The sequence below is a fragment of the Canis lupus genome, chromosome X, assembly GCF_048164855.1.
Source record: "Canis lupus baileyi chromosome X, mCanLup2.hap1, whole genome shotgun sequence".
NCBI classification, from domain to species: Eukaryota; Metazoa; Chordata; class Mammalia; order Carnivora; family Canidae; genus Canis; species Canis lupus.
Window position 1 is genome coordinate 110,804,436 of NC_132876.1, and position 17,246 is coordinate 110,821,681.

At 39.0% G+C, this 17,246-nt stretch overlaps 1 protein-coding gene across 2 annotated transcripts in view; it reads left to right on the forward strand.

The window, feature by feature from the left end:
* BEND2 (BEN domain containing 2) overlaps window positions 1-17,246 on the forward strand; it is a 68,063-nt gene that overhangs the window by 29,756 nt on the left and 21,061 nt on the right. For both annotated transcript variants that reach the window (XM_072817151.1, XM_072817150.1), the window contains exons 11-17: window positions 1,698-1,820; window positions 3,030-3,179; window positions 6,519-6,653; window positions 9,187-9,387; window positions 10,771-10,892; window positions 12,555-12,786; window positions 15,700-15,903. In XM_072817151.1, coding sequence (XP_072673252.1) covers window positions 1,698-1,820; window positions 3,030-3,179; window positions 6,519-6,653; window positions 9,187-9,387; window positions 10,771-10,892; window positions 12,555-12,786; window positions 15,700-15,903 — 1,167 coding nt within the window. The remainder of the gene's footprint in view (window positions 1-1,697; window positions 1,821-3,029; window positions 3,180-6,518; window positions 6,654-9,186; window positions 9,388-10,770; window positions 10,893-12,554; window positions 12,787-15,699; window positions 15,904-17,246) is intronic.

A 17,246-nucleotide genomic window follows, 5' to 3' on the forward strand; every position in this document is an offset into this window, starting at 1 on the left:
CCATCTCACGTATATTTACCTTTTATATTTTGGTGGGGAGAATGCTTAAGTTCTATTCGATGATACAGTGCACTATTATCAGCTCTAGTCACCGTGTTGTGCACTAGAGCCTCAGGCCTTACTTATGACTGAAAGTTGATACCTTTTTTTTTTAAGTTGATACCTTTTTTACCAGCCTCTCCCCACTTCCCTTTCCGCCTGGCCCCTGGCAACTGCCATTCATTTATTCTATCACCTTTTTTTATGAGTTTGACTTTTTTTTTCTTTTTAGATTCCACATATAAGTGATACCATGCAGTATTTGTCTATTTCACTCTCTGGTTTATTGCACTTAGCATACTGTCCTCCAGGTCCATTTGTTAATGTGGTCACAAGTCTGCTCTATTATCTATTGAAGGACAATTTGGCCAGACACAATCACATGGTTTGAGATTTCCTGTCTTTCGGTATTTGAAAATATTGTATTTGTAGACATGTTGGTAAAGGCTCAGACCAGCCCAGAAAAGAACCCTGAGATGACAAGCTATCCACTTTTATTGGAGGATAGCAGTGACCAAGACGTTTCTCCAGTAGGTTGCAGCATTCCTCCCAGTTTTGGTGAGATTGAAATGACAGATACATTTGACATGTAGCATATTTAATCTAGATTCATCAACATCTTTAGTGTAAGATAGTGGTAACCTTTTCTTTTCTTTAATTTTAAAAAACGATTTTATTTATTTATTTGAGAATGAGAGAGCAAGAGAGAGTGAGCACAAGCAGGGGCGGGGGGAGAGGCAGAGGCAGAGGGAAAGGGAGAAGCAGGCTCCCCGCTGAGCAAGGAGCCTGAGCCTGACTCTGGGCTCCATCCCAGGACCTGGGATCATGATCTGAGCTGAAGTCAGATGCTGAGCCGCCTGAGCCACCCAGGCGCCCCGATAGTGGTCGTTTTTTTCTGATTGTACTTTTTATTTTCAGAAAAATTTAGCTGCACATGGAGTTGTGAAAAATAATACAGATCATGTGTTCCCATTCTTCAGTTTTCCCCACTGGTAACATCTTGCAAAAACCGGAGAAAATGATCACAACCAGGAAATTGGTGTAATACCCCCCACAGAGATAATTGAGATGTCCCCAGTTTCACTTGTATTTGTTTGTGTGTATGTGTGTATTTAGTTCTATACAATTTTATCATATCAAGAGGCTCGTGTATCCTCTGCCACAGGCAAGCCCTGAAACAGTTCCAGCATCACCATTTTCCCTCATAATTGCTCTCTTGTAACCACAACCATCTCTTTCCAGAGGACTTTCTCCCCAGTTCCATCCTCTGCCCTGTCTCTAATGATTGGCAATCTGGAATCTGCTCTCCAGATCTATAATTCGTCCATCCAGCATTGTTGTATAAATGGAATCGCAAGGTGTTTAAGATTGGCTCCTTTCCCTCAGTGCAATTCCCCGGGGATTTGTTCATGTTGCTGTTCTTTACATTGCTGTTTCTCTATGATGCTCCAGTATTCTTTCTTTTATATGTTTTCTGTAAGATTTTCCTTTAGCCATTTTTTAAGCATAAATCAGTTAGTGGTAAGTACTTTTGGTTTTCCTTTGTCTGTAAATATCTTTATTTTTGCTGCAGTGCAGAAGGATAGTTTCATTGGCTATTTGGCTATAGAACATGAGGCTAGTAGTCTTATGGCATTTAAAAAATGTTGTCCTTGTAGGAATGCTGTTCAAGGCAGAAACCTGCCTGGGAAATAGCACTCAGCTGGGAAATTACTCATCTTTCTTGGAAAAGGACAGTGGTCAAGAAACTTCAGAATATTTCTTCATGCCTTCCAGTTTGGGTGAGTTGAAATGAAACATATTACAGGTAGCACTGTTTAATCTAGATTCATTAATACCCTGAATGTGACCTAGTAGGGTTTTTTCCTTTTTAATAAAAAAATAATTAAAATTATTTAAGTCAGGAGTAGAAGTTTTATATCGAGAAAATTTTAGCTACACGTGTAATTGTAAAAGAGATCTTATGTACACTTCATCCAGCTTCCCCCAATGATACCATCCATCAGAACTATAGTACAATGTCACAACCAGTGTATAGACATCCATAGATTTTATTGAGATGTTCTCAGTTTTATTTGTACTTGTGCATGGGTTTATGTTTGTGTGTGTATGTGTATTCGGTTTTATATTATGTGATTTCATGATGTGAGTAGGGTTCCATACCTCCTATCGCCTATTGCCCTTTAAACCCATGACTGCTTTTCTCTTCCTACCCTCCTAGCCCTTGTCTGCCCTGTCCCTGTCCTTAGCAGCCACTGATCTGCTCTTCCTCTTTATAATTTTGTCATTTAGAGAGTTTTATGTAAATAGACTTACATGGTTATATCATTTTTCAGGATGGCTTTTTTTTTCCTTCAGCATAATTCCCTGCAACTTCATCTGAGTTGCTGTGTAATATCAGTAGTTCCTCCATTTTTATTGCTGACTATTCCATGGTATGGGTGTACCGTAGTTTATCTGTTCACTGGTTGAAGGATGTCTGGGTTGTTTCTAGTTTCTGGCCATTAAGAGTAAAGCTGCTGTGTACACTCGCGTACAGGTTTCTTGTGAGCATCAGTTTTCATTTCTCTGACATAACGCCCCAGAGCACACTTGCTGGGTCCGATGGTAATGGTAAGTTGAGTTTTGTAAAATACTACTGAACTGCTTTCCAGTGCAGCTGTACCATTTCCATTCCTGCCAGAGTTTTATGAGTGATCTAGTTTTTCTGCATGCATACTTCTACTCTTCCTATTAGTCTTTCTTCCTTCTTTATGCTCCAAGCCTCCTTCCTTCATCATATCCTTTTGGTCAGAAGATTTTCCTTTAATCATGTTTTAAGACTAAGTCAGCCAGCAACAATTTTTTAAAAAAATTTTAAATTAAATATATATATATATATATATATATTTTAGTTTTCCTTTGTCTGGGGATGTCTTTATTTCTGCTTCATTCTTAAAAGATAGTTTTACTTGATGTAAAAATCACTGTTGAGATTTCTTGTCTTTCAGCACCTGAAAGATGTTTTACTTATCAAAATGTTGTTCAAACAGTATCCAACGCTGAAATGACTTCTGAGACCATGAATCCCCCAACTTTAATGACAAATGACAGCAACCAAGATATTGATTCAGAATCTTTCTTTGTCACTCCTGGTTTTGGTGAGTTTGAAATGATACATATTATAAGTAGCACTCTCTAATTTAGGTTCAACATTCTTAATATGAATTCTTACTGATAGCTTTTTCAAAATTAAAATGTTCATTTGGAGATACTTCAGAATCACATGTACGTGCATGAAATAATATAGAGAGATCTTATGTATCCTTAACCAGATTTCTCCCAATGCTAATATTGTGCAAAAATATAGTAAAATATCACTACTAGGATTTTGACATCAATACAATCTACACATCTATTCAGATGTCCCCAGCTTTACTTGCATTCATTTGGGTGTGTGTATGTGTGTGTGTGTTTAATTCTCTGCACTTGTGATATGTTTATGTTCAGGTATTCACCACTACAGTCATGATACAGAACTGTCCCATTATTTCCAGGAACCCTCTTGTTGCCTATTTATAATCATATTGTATGTCATTGCTTCTCTGGCTTGGTCTCTAACCCATTCAAGGGCTAATGTGTTCTCTCTTTTTTAATAATTTTATATTATTTTATGGAAGAGTATATGAGAAATTGGTATTAATTTTTTAAATGTTTGGTAAAACTCTCTAGTAAAATAATCTGGGCCTGATTCCTTTTCAGAAGGCTTTTAATTGCAAATTTAATGGTTATAGGACTATTTAGATATCTGTGTCATCTTGGTTGAGTTTTGGTCTTTGTAATTTTGGAGGAATTGATTCAGCTCTGCTAAGTTATCAGATTTATGAATGTAAAGTGGTTTGTAATATTCCCTATTATCCTTTTGATGGTTGCTGGATAACTTATTTCATTCCTGGTATTAATGATTTGTGTTATCTCTTTTTCTTTTTGTAATTCTTTTTAGAGGTTTATTAGCTTTATTAATCTTTTTGAGGCACCAACCTTTTTGTTTTATTGATTTCCTGTTGTTTCCATATTTTCAGTTTCATTGATTTCTGTTCTTTATTATTTCATGCTTTTTGCTTATATGGGGTTTATTTTACTCTTCTTAGTTCTTGGTATAGGAACTTAAATTATAGATTTAGAACTGTTCTCTTTTCTAATATAAGCATTTAGTGTTGTAAATTTCACTTACAGTACTTCCTTAGTTATACCCCATATATTTTGATGTGTTGTATTTTCATTAAGTCATATGTATTTTTTTTAAGATTTTATTTATTTACTCATGAGAGACACAGGGAGAGAGAGGGGAGAGAGAGAGAGAGAGAGAGAGAGAGAGAGAGAGAGACAGGCAGAGGGAGAAGCAGGCTCCATGCAGGGAGCCCGTTGCGGGACTCGATCCCAGGACTCCAGGATCACGCCCTGAGCTGAAGGCGGCGCTAAACTGCTGAGTCACTCAGGCCGCCCAAGTCGTATGTATTTTATTATTTCTTTGGAAACTTCATCCTGTCATTCTATTATTGATTTCTAATTTGATTCTATTATGGTCAGAAAATAGACCTTTTTTTAAGATTTTATTTATTTATTCATGAGAGATACAGAGAGAGAGAGCGAGGCAGAGACACAGGCAGAGGGAGAAGCAGGCTATATGCAGGGAGCCCGATGTGGGACTCGATCCTGGGTCTCCAGGATCACACCCTGGGCTGAAGGCAGGTGCTAAACTGCTGAGCCACCCAGGCTGCCCAGAAAATAGACTCTATATGATTTCTTTTCTTTCCAATTTGTTGAGATGTTTTTCCTCTGGCCTAGGATGTGGTTTGTCCTGGTGAATGATCCACAGGCATTCGAAAAAAATATGTATTCTGGTTTTGTTGGGTGGAATGTTCTGTAATGAGAATCCTGTTAGTTGATTGTGTTGTTCAGATATTCTGCATCCTTGCTGATTTTTGGTCTGGTTGTTTGATCAGTTTCTGAGATAGGGAGGTATGAGGTCCTCAACTTTAATTATGGATTTGATTATTTCTCCTTTCAACTTTTTCAGTTTTTGCTTAATGTATTTTGAGAATTTGTCATTTGGTGTATTGAGAATCATTGTCTTCCTCAGGGTTGATCTTTTCATCTTTATTTGTTTCTTTGCCCTGAAGTATACTTTATCTGATGTCAACACAGCTACTCTGTTTTTTGGGGGGACTAATGTTTGCATGGTATATGCCTTTTCATCCTTTTACTTTCAATCTACCTATGTGATTGAACTTGTAGAGTTTTTTGTAAACAGCACATAATTGATCTTTTTAAATATACTTTATCACTTGCTGCCATTTAATTGATATAGTTAGGTTACTTACATTTAAGATAATGTAGGCCTAGGCCTAAGTCTACCATTTTATTATATTTCTTTTTGTTCCCTATTTTTCTCATTATTTTTTTAAAGTTTATTTAATTTATTTGTTTAAGTAAACTCTACCCCCAGTATGGGGCTTGAACTTACACCCTGAGATTAAGAGTTTCATGCTCTACTGACTGAGCCGGCCAGGCACTCCCCTACTCATTCTTTTTTTGTTTATCTTTTTTTGCCTTCCTGTGGGTTACCTGAACATTTTCTAGCGTTCCGTCTTGATTTATTTATGTTTTTGAGTACATTGCTTTGTATGGTTTTCCTAGTGGTCACTCTGGATATGGTTATATATGTATGTGTCTTATCACAGATTACTGGTATCAGCATTTTACCACTTGGAATGAAGTGTTGAAACTTTAATTCCACTTAGTTTCCTTTGCCCTCCTCACTTTTAATATATTGTCTTGGATATCAGATGGTGTTTTCATTTTTGTTTCAGTCATCACATATGATTTATAAAACTCATGATTGTATGATTGTATTATATTCATCCATATTTCTGCCTCTTCTGTTCTTTCTTTCTTTTTATTATTGAATAGTAGTCTGTGGTATTGGATTTACCACGGTTTGTTTAACCACTCAACAGTTGAAGGACATCTGGGGTTGTTCACCATTTTGGCTGCTATGAATAAAGCTAAGAACACTTAGCTTTATTGTGCAGGTTTTTGTGTCATGTCATGGGCTTTTATTTCTCTGGGATAAATGCCCAAGAGTGAAATTGCTGTGTCATGTGATAATTGAAGATTTAGTTTTATAAGGAGCTGCCAGACTATTTTCCAGTGTAGCTGTTTGATTTTTTATTGAACAAATGATCAAGTTTCTCTTCACGCATACTTCTTCTGCTCTTTCTGTTGCTTTCTTTTCCTTCCTGATGCTCCAAGATTCCTTCTGTCATCATAACCTTTCTGTTTGATGATCTTCCTTTAGCCACTCTTTCTTAAGAGTAGGTCTGTTAGTGACAAATGCTTTTAGTTTTCCTTGTCTGAGAATATGTTTATTTCACCTTCACACTTGAAGGATAGTTTGCTGGATAGTGAATTTGCAGTTGAGAGTCCTTTTCTTTCAGCACTCTTACCTATAGAAATATTGGTAAGAGCAGAAAGCGGCACGGAAAACGAAACAATGAATTACCCAGTTGTGTTGGAAAATGACAACAGCCAAGATTCTATCTCATCATCTTGCTGCCCTCCTTCCAGTTTTGGTGAGTGCGAAATGACACATATTACAAGTAGCACCATTTAACCTATATTCTTCAACACTCTTGATACAGGCTAATGGAAGCTTTTTATTTCCTATTTTAAGGGTTGGGTTTAGGTTATATTAATCATAATGGCTGACATTTATTGAGTGTGTATTATGTACAAGGCACTGTGTTAATCAATGACAGGTCTCTTCTCTATTAATATTCAGATGAGTCCATATGTAGGTATTTTTATTACCCCCATTCTCAAAGTCGCAGAGCTGGTGAGTGGAAGTTCTGGAAATCTCAGTCCTCTGTGACTTTTTTTTTTAAAGATTTTATTTATTTATTCATGAGAATCACACAGAGAGAGGCAGAGACATAGGCAGAGAGAGAAGCAGAGGGAGAAAGCAGGCTTCCCGCGGGGAGCCTGGTGTGGAACTTGATCCCAGCACCCTGGGATCACCCGGGATCATGACCTGAGCCAAAGGCAGACACTCAACCACTGAGCCACCGAGGCATCCCTGTCCTCTGTGACTTAAAGCTCATGTTTCTAAACAGTCTCCCGTATTGCCTGCCAAGACACAGTGGCAGAAATGAGGTGACCCTAAGTTCCGTGCTTTCTAAGGGCAAGCCTTCCTAATCTTTTATAGTTCCTTTGTGTCTCTACCTCTAAGTAGCTAATCTCTTATTAATATTCTAGCACAGGGCTCAGCAAACTTGTTCTGTAAAGGGACTAGATAGTAACTATTTTAGGCTCTGTGGGCCATCTGGTGTGTGTCACCACGACTCAAGTCTGCTGCTGTAGCATGAAAGCAGCCACAGATGTAGGTAGATGAATGGGTGTGGCTGTGTGCCAGTACAACTTGATTTATAAAAACTGGCGTTGGGATCGGCCTGGGGACTGGAGTTTGCTGACTCCCGTCCTAGAGGAGATGCTTTTCTTTTCAAGCATTCCATTAGCCAAACTGGAAGAAACTTCAAACATTGTGTTCTTTGTTACTACATGGGCACTGTGACATGCTCTTGTTCAAAGTATGCACTGGTGAAAGCTTCCTGAAGGGCAATTTGTACAGAAATCCGTAAAAGTATTTGTGCTGCCTAACTCAGGAATCCCACTAATATCTGAAGATTTAATTAATACAAAAGATTTTTATTTAAATTTTGGTACAGGTATGTTCTTTACACAATCATAAAATATTGGAAACTGCCAAATACACAACCATAGGGAATTTGTTCAGTAACTCCTGGGATACCCATGATGTATAAAGCAGTAAAGCATAATGGGGAAGAGCATGGGCTCCTGAGTCCCACTGTCAGGATTCACATCTCAGCTCTGTGTTTTACTGACCATGTGATCTTCAGCTACAGAAAGTTGACTTTCTGTTACACACATTTTTTTTTTTAGATTTTATTTATTTATTCATGAGAGAGAGAGAGAGAGAGAGAGGCAGAGACACAGGCAGAGGGAGAAGCAGGCTCCATGCAGGGAGCCCGATGTGGGACTTGATTCCAGGATTCCAGGATCATGCTCTGAGCTGTAGGCAGACGCTTAACCGCTGAGCCACCCAGGCATCCCTGTTACACACTTTTTTTAAAAAGCATCAAAACCTCATTGCTTTTCTAACCTAAGTGTTAGTTTTTTTCCTCTGTGAAGTGACAAAAATCATGGTACCTATTGCATAGAATTGGGAGGATCAAATGGAATAATTCATTTAAAGCTCTTAACACAATGCTCAGAACCTAAGTACAACATAAATGTCACCTGTCAGGCAAATCATGAAGATAGGAATGCTGACTTGAAAAGGAACTAAAGAAAATGGAGAAATGCTCAAAATAGAATGGTAACTGAAAAAGCAGGATTCAGACTATATATAAAGCATGATTTCAATTTTGTGATTTAAAAAAATAGCAAGAATGGAAGGCACCACCAGATTAATGGTTCAGAGCACTTGGCTGATAATATACAGACATTTAAGAACTGGCTCGGTGATCTTGTTCAAATGCTTTACTTTCTGTGGGCCTGTTTCCTCTTCAAAGTGGGAATAAGTTGGTAGGATGATGAAATCGAGTTTTTAGATGCAAAACATTTAGCATAGTGCCTGATATATAGTAGTTACTCAATAAATGGTAGCTGTTTTACAATATCCTTCATTATGGCCACCCATACTTTCCAGATTATCTTCAGGGAACATATACTCACTCAATAATATAGCTCTGAGTGTGCTTTTAGACTGTAAAAAGGGAGCAATGCGATCTCAGAGCAGCATGTTTACATATGCATCTTTGGCCTAAGAATTGAATTTATTCAAGATAATGAAACGGTTATTTCAAGTACAGAAAATTCAAGACTAGCAAAGGTGAAAAATGCTAATTAGAGTTATACAGATGGCATCAAAGAGACTCATTTAAGGAAGAGATAGGTATAGAAAAAAAATTCATCCAAGTAGAAATTAGCAAATTAGAAATCAATTAGTTTAATTTTCTTGGGTTCTTTCATGGTAGCCTTGCCTGAGAAAACAAAAGATTTTACTTTTTCCCCGTGTATTAAAAGGATATCTTGGTGATCCCAGAAGGAATGTCAGGGTGCTTGATACTCATTTGGCGACTGCACAAAAGAAGACCCATCCTAGGCACGCAGCCCGCTACTTGGTTCCTATTTTGTTCTCTAAGGAAATTCTGATGCACGGCTGGGTAGGTGTCAATTCCCAAGGCCGTCAACCCCTAGATCCGAACAAAATGGCTGCAATAAGAGGTATGTAAAGTCATTACGGAATCTTGTTTTTATCATCATTTGGTCATCTGATGAATGTTATTGGTAGTTTAAGAGACAATGATGGAGTCTGGATAAATCTTAGAACTAACTGTTTTTCACCTGTCTGACCCTGATTTTACAATTTAATATTATGTAATGGGTAATAACTTGTAAAGAATAAAACTTGTCCATAGACTAATGGTAAAAGACAAGCTTTATTGATTATAGCTGCTTATGGCTAGAACTAAGTCAGTTCTTCAGTGCTGAAGCTTGGTACTAAAAATAAGGAAAACCCTAAAAACACAGGAGAATAAATTGTACTTCAGTGCTAGTAACATGCAACACAGAATTAGAGTGTCATCATTAACACATCTTAGCCTTCTGTCCAGCGATTTGGATGAAGGTTGTGGAACACATAGGCACTGAGACCACAACAAATAAGTATTTCTGCCCTCAAGGAGTTCACAGTCTAGAAAGGGACCATTGAAGGAAACTGATCAATCCCAAACCAGGGTGGGAATGTTGGAGAAGCTCAGAGAGCAGAGAACTATTTTGAGGGCATTAGGGAAGGCTTATTAAGGACAAAACATTTGAGCTGGATTTGGAAGGATTCAGTCCTTAGCTAGATGAATAGGAAGGGTATTCTAGGCAGAAGGAATAGCTCATGGGGAAGGTAGACATGTAGTGTGCACAAATCAATACACCACAGTGTAATAATGTTGGCAGTGACACTCTTTTCTGTTTACAGTTTTCTTTGTTAGTTTTAGCTTATTCATAGGGTTATTCAATGGCATTATCCCCCAGAAATAGTTGCCTTTCCATTACACATTTTTTAAAAAAGCACCACAACCTCATTGCTTCTTGCCTTTTGGCTAAGTTATAGTATCTGTTCTTATCAGTTTATTTTTTATTTTTTTAAAGATTTATTTATTATTCATGATAGACACACACACACACACACACACAGAGAGAGAGAGAGAGAGAGGCAGAGACACAGGAGGAGGGAGAAGCAGGCTCCATGCTGGGAGCCTGATGTGGGACTCGATCCCGGGACTCCAGGATCGCGCCCTGGGCCAAAGGCAGGCACCAAACCGCTGAGCCACCTAGGGATCCCCCCAGCTTTTTTTTGTTCTTATCAGTTTAATAAAAGCACCAAAACTTCATTAGTGGCTCCTTACGTCAATGTTGTATAGGGCACTTGCACATTAGAAGAAGTGAGATATTTAGCAAAGCATCTTCTTTGGGTGGGATTTCTGAACTCTCAGAAAGAGAGAACAGTAATTCCAAATAGAAAATTTTAGTATTTGAAATAAAATAATGTTGTCAATTCTTTGGGTTTTGGTTTCTTAAAAAATCATCATGAATACTTCCTGCTCTTTGCAGAATATCTGGCGACAATTTTTCCCAACCATGATTTGCGTGAACGTGGAAGAGACTGGAAAACCTGTATTGCCGACATCAATTCTATGATCTACTGTTCATATTCTGAAGCCAACACAATACCAGTAAGTTACTTTTTATTTCAAGGTGGTCACTGCTGTGGAAGTGCATACTGTATCCAGTTCCCAAATGGAGCGCCTTATACACAGGATCTTTAGGCCATGTGCTCAAAATCTTGTTTATTTAATTTAGGGGCAATGTATGGTCTCTGCCTGTTTATTTCACTCTTTGATATTTATGCTTCATGCAAATATCCTAAGGAGAAAATAAATCAGATGGAGTGTTTCAGTCAGTATATTTGAAGCCACGGGGGTAGACCGGGAAAAGGTTTCAGGTGCAAAGATACTTGGCAAATCTTTCTCAGTATCCCGCTGATACCACGAAGGGCCGACTGTGGTACAGGAGCAAAGGAAGGTGCTTCAGTACTTGTTTGCTTGGAAATGTTGGAAATCACGCTGGCCATGAGGCTCAGCTAGCACAGATATTTTATACTTTCTATAGTTACATGGTAAACAGTAGCCTGTCTTTTCTCGCATCTCTTCGGTCTTGAAAGTGCATTAGAGGTTTTTTAACACGAATGGGCCAGCAGGGGAGGGCGTCATGTCTGTTGCCTTCTCCTGTTGAAGCGTTTAACTTAACAATTTCTCATTTCTACCCACCTCTCTAAAAACCTCATGTTATTCACGCCATGTCTAGTCAGTCCCGCGTCTCTGGAGTAAGTTTATGGAAACTATTTGCCAAGAATATTTGTAGCTGAGCTTATGTTTTCCTGGTGAACGGCTTGATTTCAGCGATAGCTCAAGCACCATCTGTCTGAAACCAAATCTGCTTATTTTTCACATTCCCTTTTATATCCTACAAAAATTGCACCCTAAACATTTGAATGTAAAATTATGACACTGCCTGGAAAATGGTAATTTGCATATTTGCTTAGGCGTCAGAAGAGAAGCAGCATCTGCCAAACGCCTGCTGTGTACTTGACTAGGAGAGGGCTGGGTCTTTGCCACTCAAAGTGGGTCCGCGGACCAGCAACCGCAGCAGCACCACAGGAAAGCTTGTGAGAAATGCAGAGTCTAGAGTTCCACACGAGACTCACTGAGGCAGAATATAGAATATGCATTTTAGCAAGATCCCCAGGTGATTGCTGTGCACATAGCAGTTTGAGAAGCCCTGACCTAGAACAGTGGTTGCCAACCCTGGGTATATATTAGAATCATGTGAGATACTTTTAAAGAAAGTAATTAATGCCTGAGCTCTCCTACTCCTTCCACCAAATATTCTGGTTGAATATGCTAAGAAAGTGGGTCTTAAGCACAGCTTTAAAAAAAAAAAAAATCCAAGTCTTTGGAGATCCTTAGAGGCTGTAGCCCCTGGGGAAAGAGAAAACAAAAACATTTTAAAGAAAACCTCAAAGTTGTCATCTCCGAGAAACTCCTTTATTCATTATTCATGATCTGTTCACTAAGCACTTATTTTGTGCCAGCAATTATCATTAGACAAAGCTGCCGAGCCCTCCAAGCAGCAGCCCATCATGGCAGCTTGAGGAGCAAGACGCACCTCTGCTTCTTTCATCACGGGGCACTGTCTTTGCAGGCTTTTGCTGCAATACAGAGCAATGCAGAGACAGTTGCTTCCCTACCAACCTGGAGGGCCCTGTTAGATGATGGAGCATGTCCATATTTTCTCACTGAGGGGACTTTGTTTACAGATACAGTATTGTGTTTCAGCAGACAACTGGTGGCAATAAGAAACCCTGTACCAATCCTGACGCACAAAGTTTTGCAGATCTGAATGGTAGAAGGGATGGTGAAGGCAGTAAAAGCAGTTTCCAGTTCTTTCCACAAACCGCTGCCTCAGAGACAAGAGAAAATGGGGATTCTCAGCAGAACAGCAGTGCTTGCCCTCAAGGAATTAGAGAACCTTCCACTGATAACTTAGTGGTATCTCATGAAACATTGGGTGAGTTGTTAAAATAAGTTCTCTTGATGATAAATGTTGAATATGGGTGATGCATTTATCGGGCTCATTGTCCTGTTCTGCCTACATGTATCTTTGAAATTTTGCATAATGAGAAATCTAAACAACTTAGTTTCTTATATTAATGAGTTAATGAAGTATAGATACCTAGTTCTGGGACTGGTAGTTTTGGTTTTTTTTTTTTGAGGATTTATTTGTGAGAGAGAGCACACACGTACAGCGGGAGGGAGAGAGGCAGAGGGAGAGAGAATCCTCAAGCTGACTCCGTGCTGAGCGAGGGGCCCAATGCGGGGCTCAATCCCATGACCCTGAGATGATGATCTGAACCGAAACCAAGAGTCAGACACTTAACGGACTGCACCACCCAGGTGCCCTGAGACTGATAGTTTTTGACATTAAGCTAAATCTGTTATTTTTCCTTCGGAAAGCAGTTATCGGTCGTTTCCCTCAACCAGTGTGAACTCTCAGGTTAGGCATGAGAAGGGGCTACAGCTGGATAAGCCAGAACCAATTTAGGGTCTTGCTCTCTCTGTGCCCAGCACTTGGCAGGTGCTCCTTAAAGGGTTTTTGTATGAATTAATGAATCCCGTTCCTTAGAACATTTTTCCCCCACTGCTAGCTGTCTGCTAGAGGCACATCCTCCTTCATTTGTGCCAAGTGACAGTGAGTTCTGTAGGTGACTATGCCACCTGCCACTTGTGCTTCCCAACGCCTCCTCCTCAGTATGCTGGGGTTTTGTGGCACCTGAGGTAGCAAAACGACTTTCTGTCTCTCCCTTGCCCCCATGTCAGCTCTAAGTAGAATATTATCTGTGAGCCTGTTCAAACAAAATTATTTATCTTTATATTTTTTCCATAATAAAAGTAATATTACCACTGTATTTGTTCAGGTTGTATGCCATAGAAACAAAATCTGGCCCAATTAAACCATAACAATAATCAGTGGACATATAGCTCCTAGATTTAAAGAAAGCGAAGAACAAACCAAGCCACAGGCAGAAGCCAAACCACCGATCCCAAGATTGTGGCATCTGGGGGCCATCTCAAGTCTGTGGGGCTCTGTTGGCGTCTTCCATGATCTCTAGGTTCTGGTTTCCTCTCATCACTGTTCAGATTCCTAGGAGAAAAGAATCTGATTTGGAGCGCTTAGGTCACAGGTCTAGAACCAGGGGATGGGGCCAACTAAGGGAATTCTGAGCCAGACAGCTGCCCGGTTTGTGTAGAGTCTATTATACCATTTTATTTTGAAAAAGTGGAAAATATTCAGGGAAGAAAAGCTCCCACAATCAAGATACCATAAAAAACGATTGTGCACATTTTAAGTTTCTTCTAGTCTTTTTCTTACCTTTTAAAACATTATGGTCTCTCTACACACTCTTCTTTTTAAACATGATATGTGTATGTTTTTCCTCAAGAATCTCCATTATTTATGACCATTGCTTTTAACAGGTCTATAATATTCCATTGAGTAAGTATATCCTAATTTATTTAACTACCTTCCTTTTTTATTTTTGAGGATTTTTGGGAGGGTATTATCAGTCATACAGAGCATGCTGCCAAAAAATCCATTTGTATAGCTTTGTACATATTTTGGGTTCTTTTCTTTTTTTAAGATTTATTTATTTATTTTAGAGAGAGAAGAGTACATGTGCGTGAGTCAACAGGGGGAGGGGGAAGGGCAGAGGGAGGGAGATTCTCCAGCAGAGTCCCCAGTGAGCATGGAGCCTGATGTGGGCCTCGATCTCTTGATATTGAGATCATGACCTGAGCTTGAAATCAGGAGTTGGACACATAGCTGACTGAACCACCCAGGTACCCCTTGGATTCTTACGTTAGGTTCTCAGAATTCAAATTACCAAGTTAAAGAATATTAATCTTTTTTTCTGACCTGGATAAATATTGCTAGGTTAATCTCTCAGAGCGAAGTCTTTGGACCCACTAAGTGAACTTTTAAATAATTCAATGTCTCTTGGTAAATGTTGGATCTGGAGGATTCAGTAATCAATATGGTCACCCATTAAATGATGAATGTTCCAAGATGAAACATTGCTTAATGACTTGTAAGAATCATATTGTATTTCTGAAACATACTTTCTCCAACAAGTAATTCTACATTGCATGTAAAATAGAATATTTTTAAGTGTGGTTAATTTGAATCACTAGGACTGAGGATGATTAAGTTGTAGAGTTGAAGAATGAGAATAGACTTAAAAAAATTTTTTTTAAAGATTTATTCATTTATGATAGACCTAGAGTGTGAGAGAGAGGCAGAGACACAGGAGGAGGGAGAAGCAGGCTCCATGCCGGGAGCCTGACATGGGCCTTGATCCCGGGACTCCAGGATCGCGCCCTGGGCCAAAGGCAGGCGCTAAACCGCTGAGCCACCCAGGGATCCCCTAAAATTTATTTTTCAGTTCAAATAAGTTATCTAAAATATGATAGCTGAGTTTGCTGATTCTTAAATGATAACTTTAACACCCAATAGAAAGCCTACACTTAAAAAATTATAAATATTTCCATAAGAATCTTGTTGTTGTTGTTGTTGTTGTTTTTTTGAAAAAGCCTTTCTTATAAAGAGGACAACAGTGCATTGAAATTACTTAGAATTCGTTCCTAAATGTAATGTTAAAACTGATTCTATCCGGAAAGGTAACAGAACACTGAATGGTTCTCCTGAACAATCAGAGCATGTATAATCACATCAGTAGTAATTCCTGTTTCATTTCTCATGCTGTGTCATGATACGCTAAAAACTTAAGGGTTTAATTTTTTAACTTCTCAAATTCTTCTCAAAGCCTAGAAATTCAGAAGAATCAACCTTTCTGTTAAAGGCTTTTAAAAAACCTTGCGCCTAACATCTGCCATGAAAACTGACATCTTTCTCTTTTGCTTCTAGAATATCTTGGAAATCCAGATAGAAATGTACGGTTGCCACATTCAATGCTGGATATAGCCAAAAGGAAGTCTCGCCCAGAGCTGGCAGCCAGATACCTTATTCGCAATCTGTTCCCAGAGAAAGTCTTGGTAAAAAGTAACGTCTATGGCAACCTGGGCCATGGCATGCGTGCCCTTAACCCCAATAGGATCAGCGCTCTTCGAGGTTGGTTATGTGTTGAGTATGTGAGAATAATGAAAAGCAAATTACATTACAGAAGGGCAGAAATGACAATCCATGGGGTTTGTGTGTGTTCTAAGGAGAGATGGAGCTCTTACTAACTCTGTCCTGCAGGGATAACAAGGAACTGTTTCATGAATTGTGTTTCTTCTGCATTTGGCTTCTCCAGGCTAATTGCTCTGTCTTGCCAGGTGTATGGAAACTCAAACACCTTTGTTTACTGAGGATCAGGGTCGAAGCTGCTGGGCTTTGTCAGTTTGCCAAAGTGTCAACAATACACAGCAGGTTAATTTGCTAGATTTTTCTCGTGCATGTGAGCAAGGTGCTGTCTTTATCTGTGATGTCTATAGATCAAGTAATAACAGCTTCCAAAGGTAATTCTGTGAAAATTTAAATTTGGACAAAGCAGGGAGCCGAATATTTCTTACTTGTGTCACTGGCCCCCAGCAAAGAGAGAGTTCTGAGCCCCACCCAGACTGATCTTAGTTGGTTCTTCTTTGGTTCATGCCTTCATATCACACATACCCAGCAAATTGGAAGACTTTGTTTCAGACTAAAGAAGCCTTTTCTGTAAGCATTTGCTATCTAATCCACTTTTTTTCAAACTTGTGTAGTTTTTTTACTGCAACTCATAGTAAAAAATACGGTTCATGTTGTGACTCAGTACATGTGTGCCTGAGTTTAAAAATGCAAGCAAAAGCTTCACCAACAATCCTTATTATTTCTATGAGACTTACATTCCAGTGGTTTCTATTCTATTATATTTTTTTAAAGTGCTGCCATCACCGATATCATGATCTAGTAATTGGTCACAGTTTGCAATTTGGACATCACCGAGCTAATCCACTCAGCAAAAAACCAAAACCGAATTCTTCTTAGATTATGGTAAAAAAAGAACACAGACTTTGTAACCACGTTGGAAATGAAGGTGTTTATAGAAGAAACATTATCTTTCTAATTACAAAATATTTTGAGAGATTTAACTTTTTTTTAAAGATTTTATTGATTTATTCATGAGAGACACAGAGAGAGAGAGAGAGAGAGAGAGGCAGAGACACAAGCAGAGGGAGAAGTAGGCTCCTCACAGGGAGCCTGACGCGGGATTTGTTCCCCGGATCGGGATCACACCCTGAGCCAAAGGCAGATGCTCAACTGCTGAGCCACCCAGGAATTCCAGATTTATTTAATTTTTAGAGAGAAAGAGGGAGAGAGAGAGAGTGTGTGCATGCACATATGCAATGAGGAAGGAGGTAGGGGCAGAAGGAGAGGGAGAAGGAGAGAAGCAGACTCCCCACTGAGGGTGGAGCCCAATACAGGGTTCCCATGTT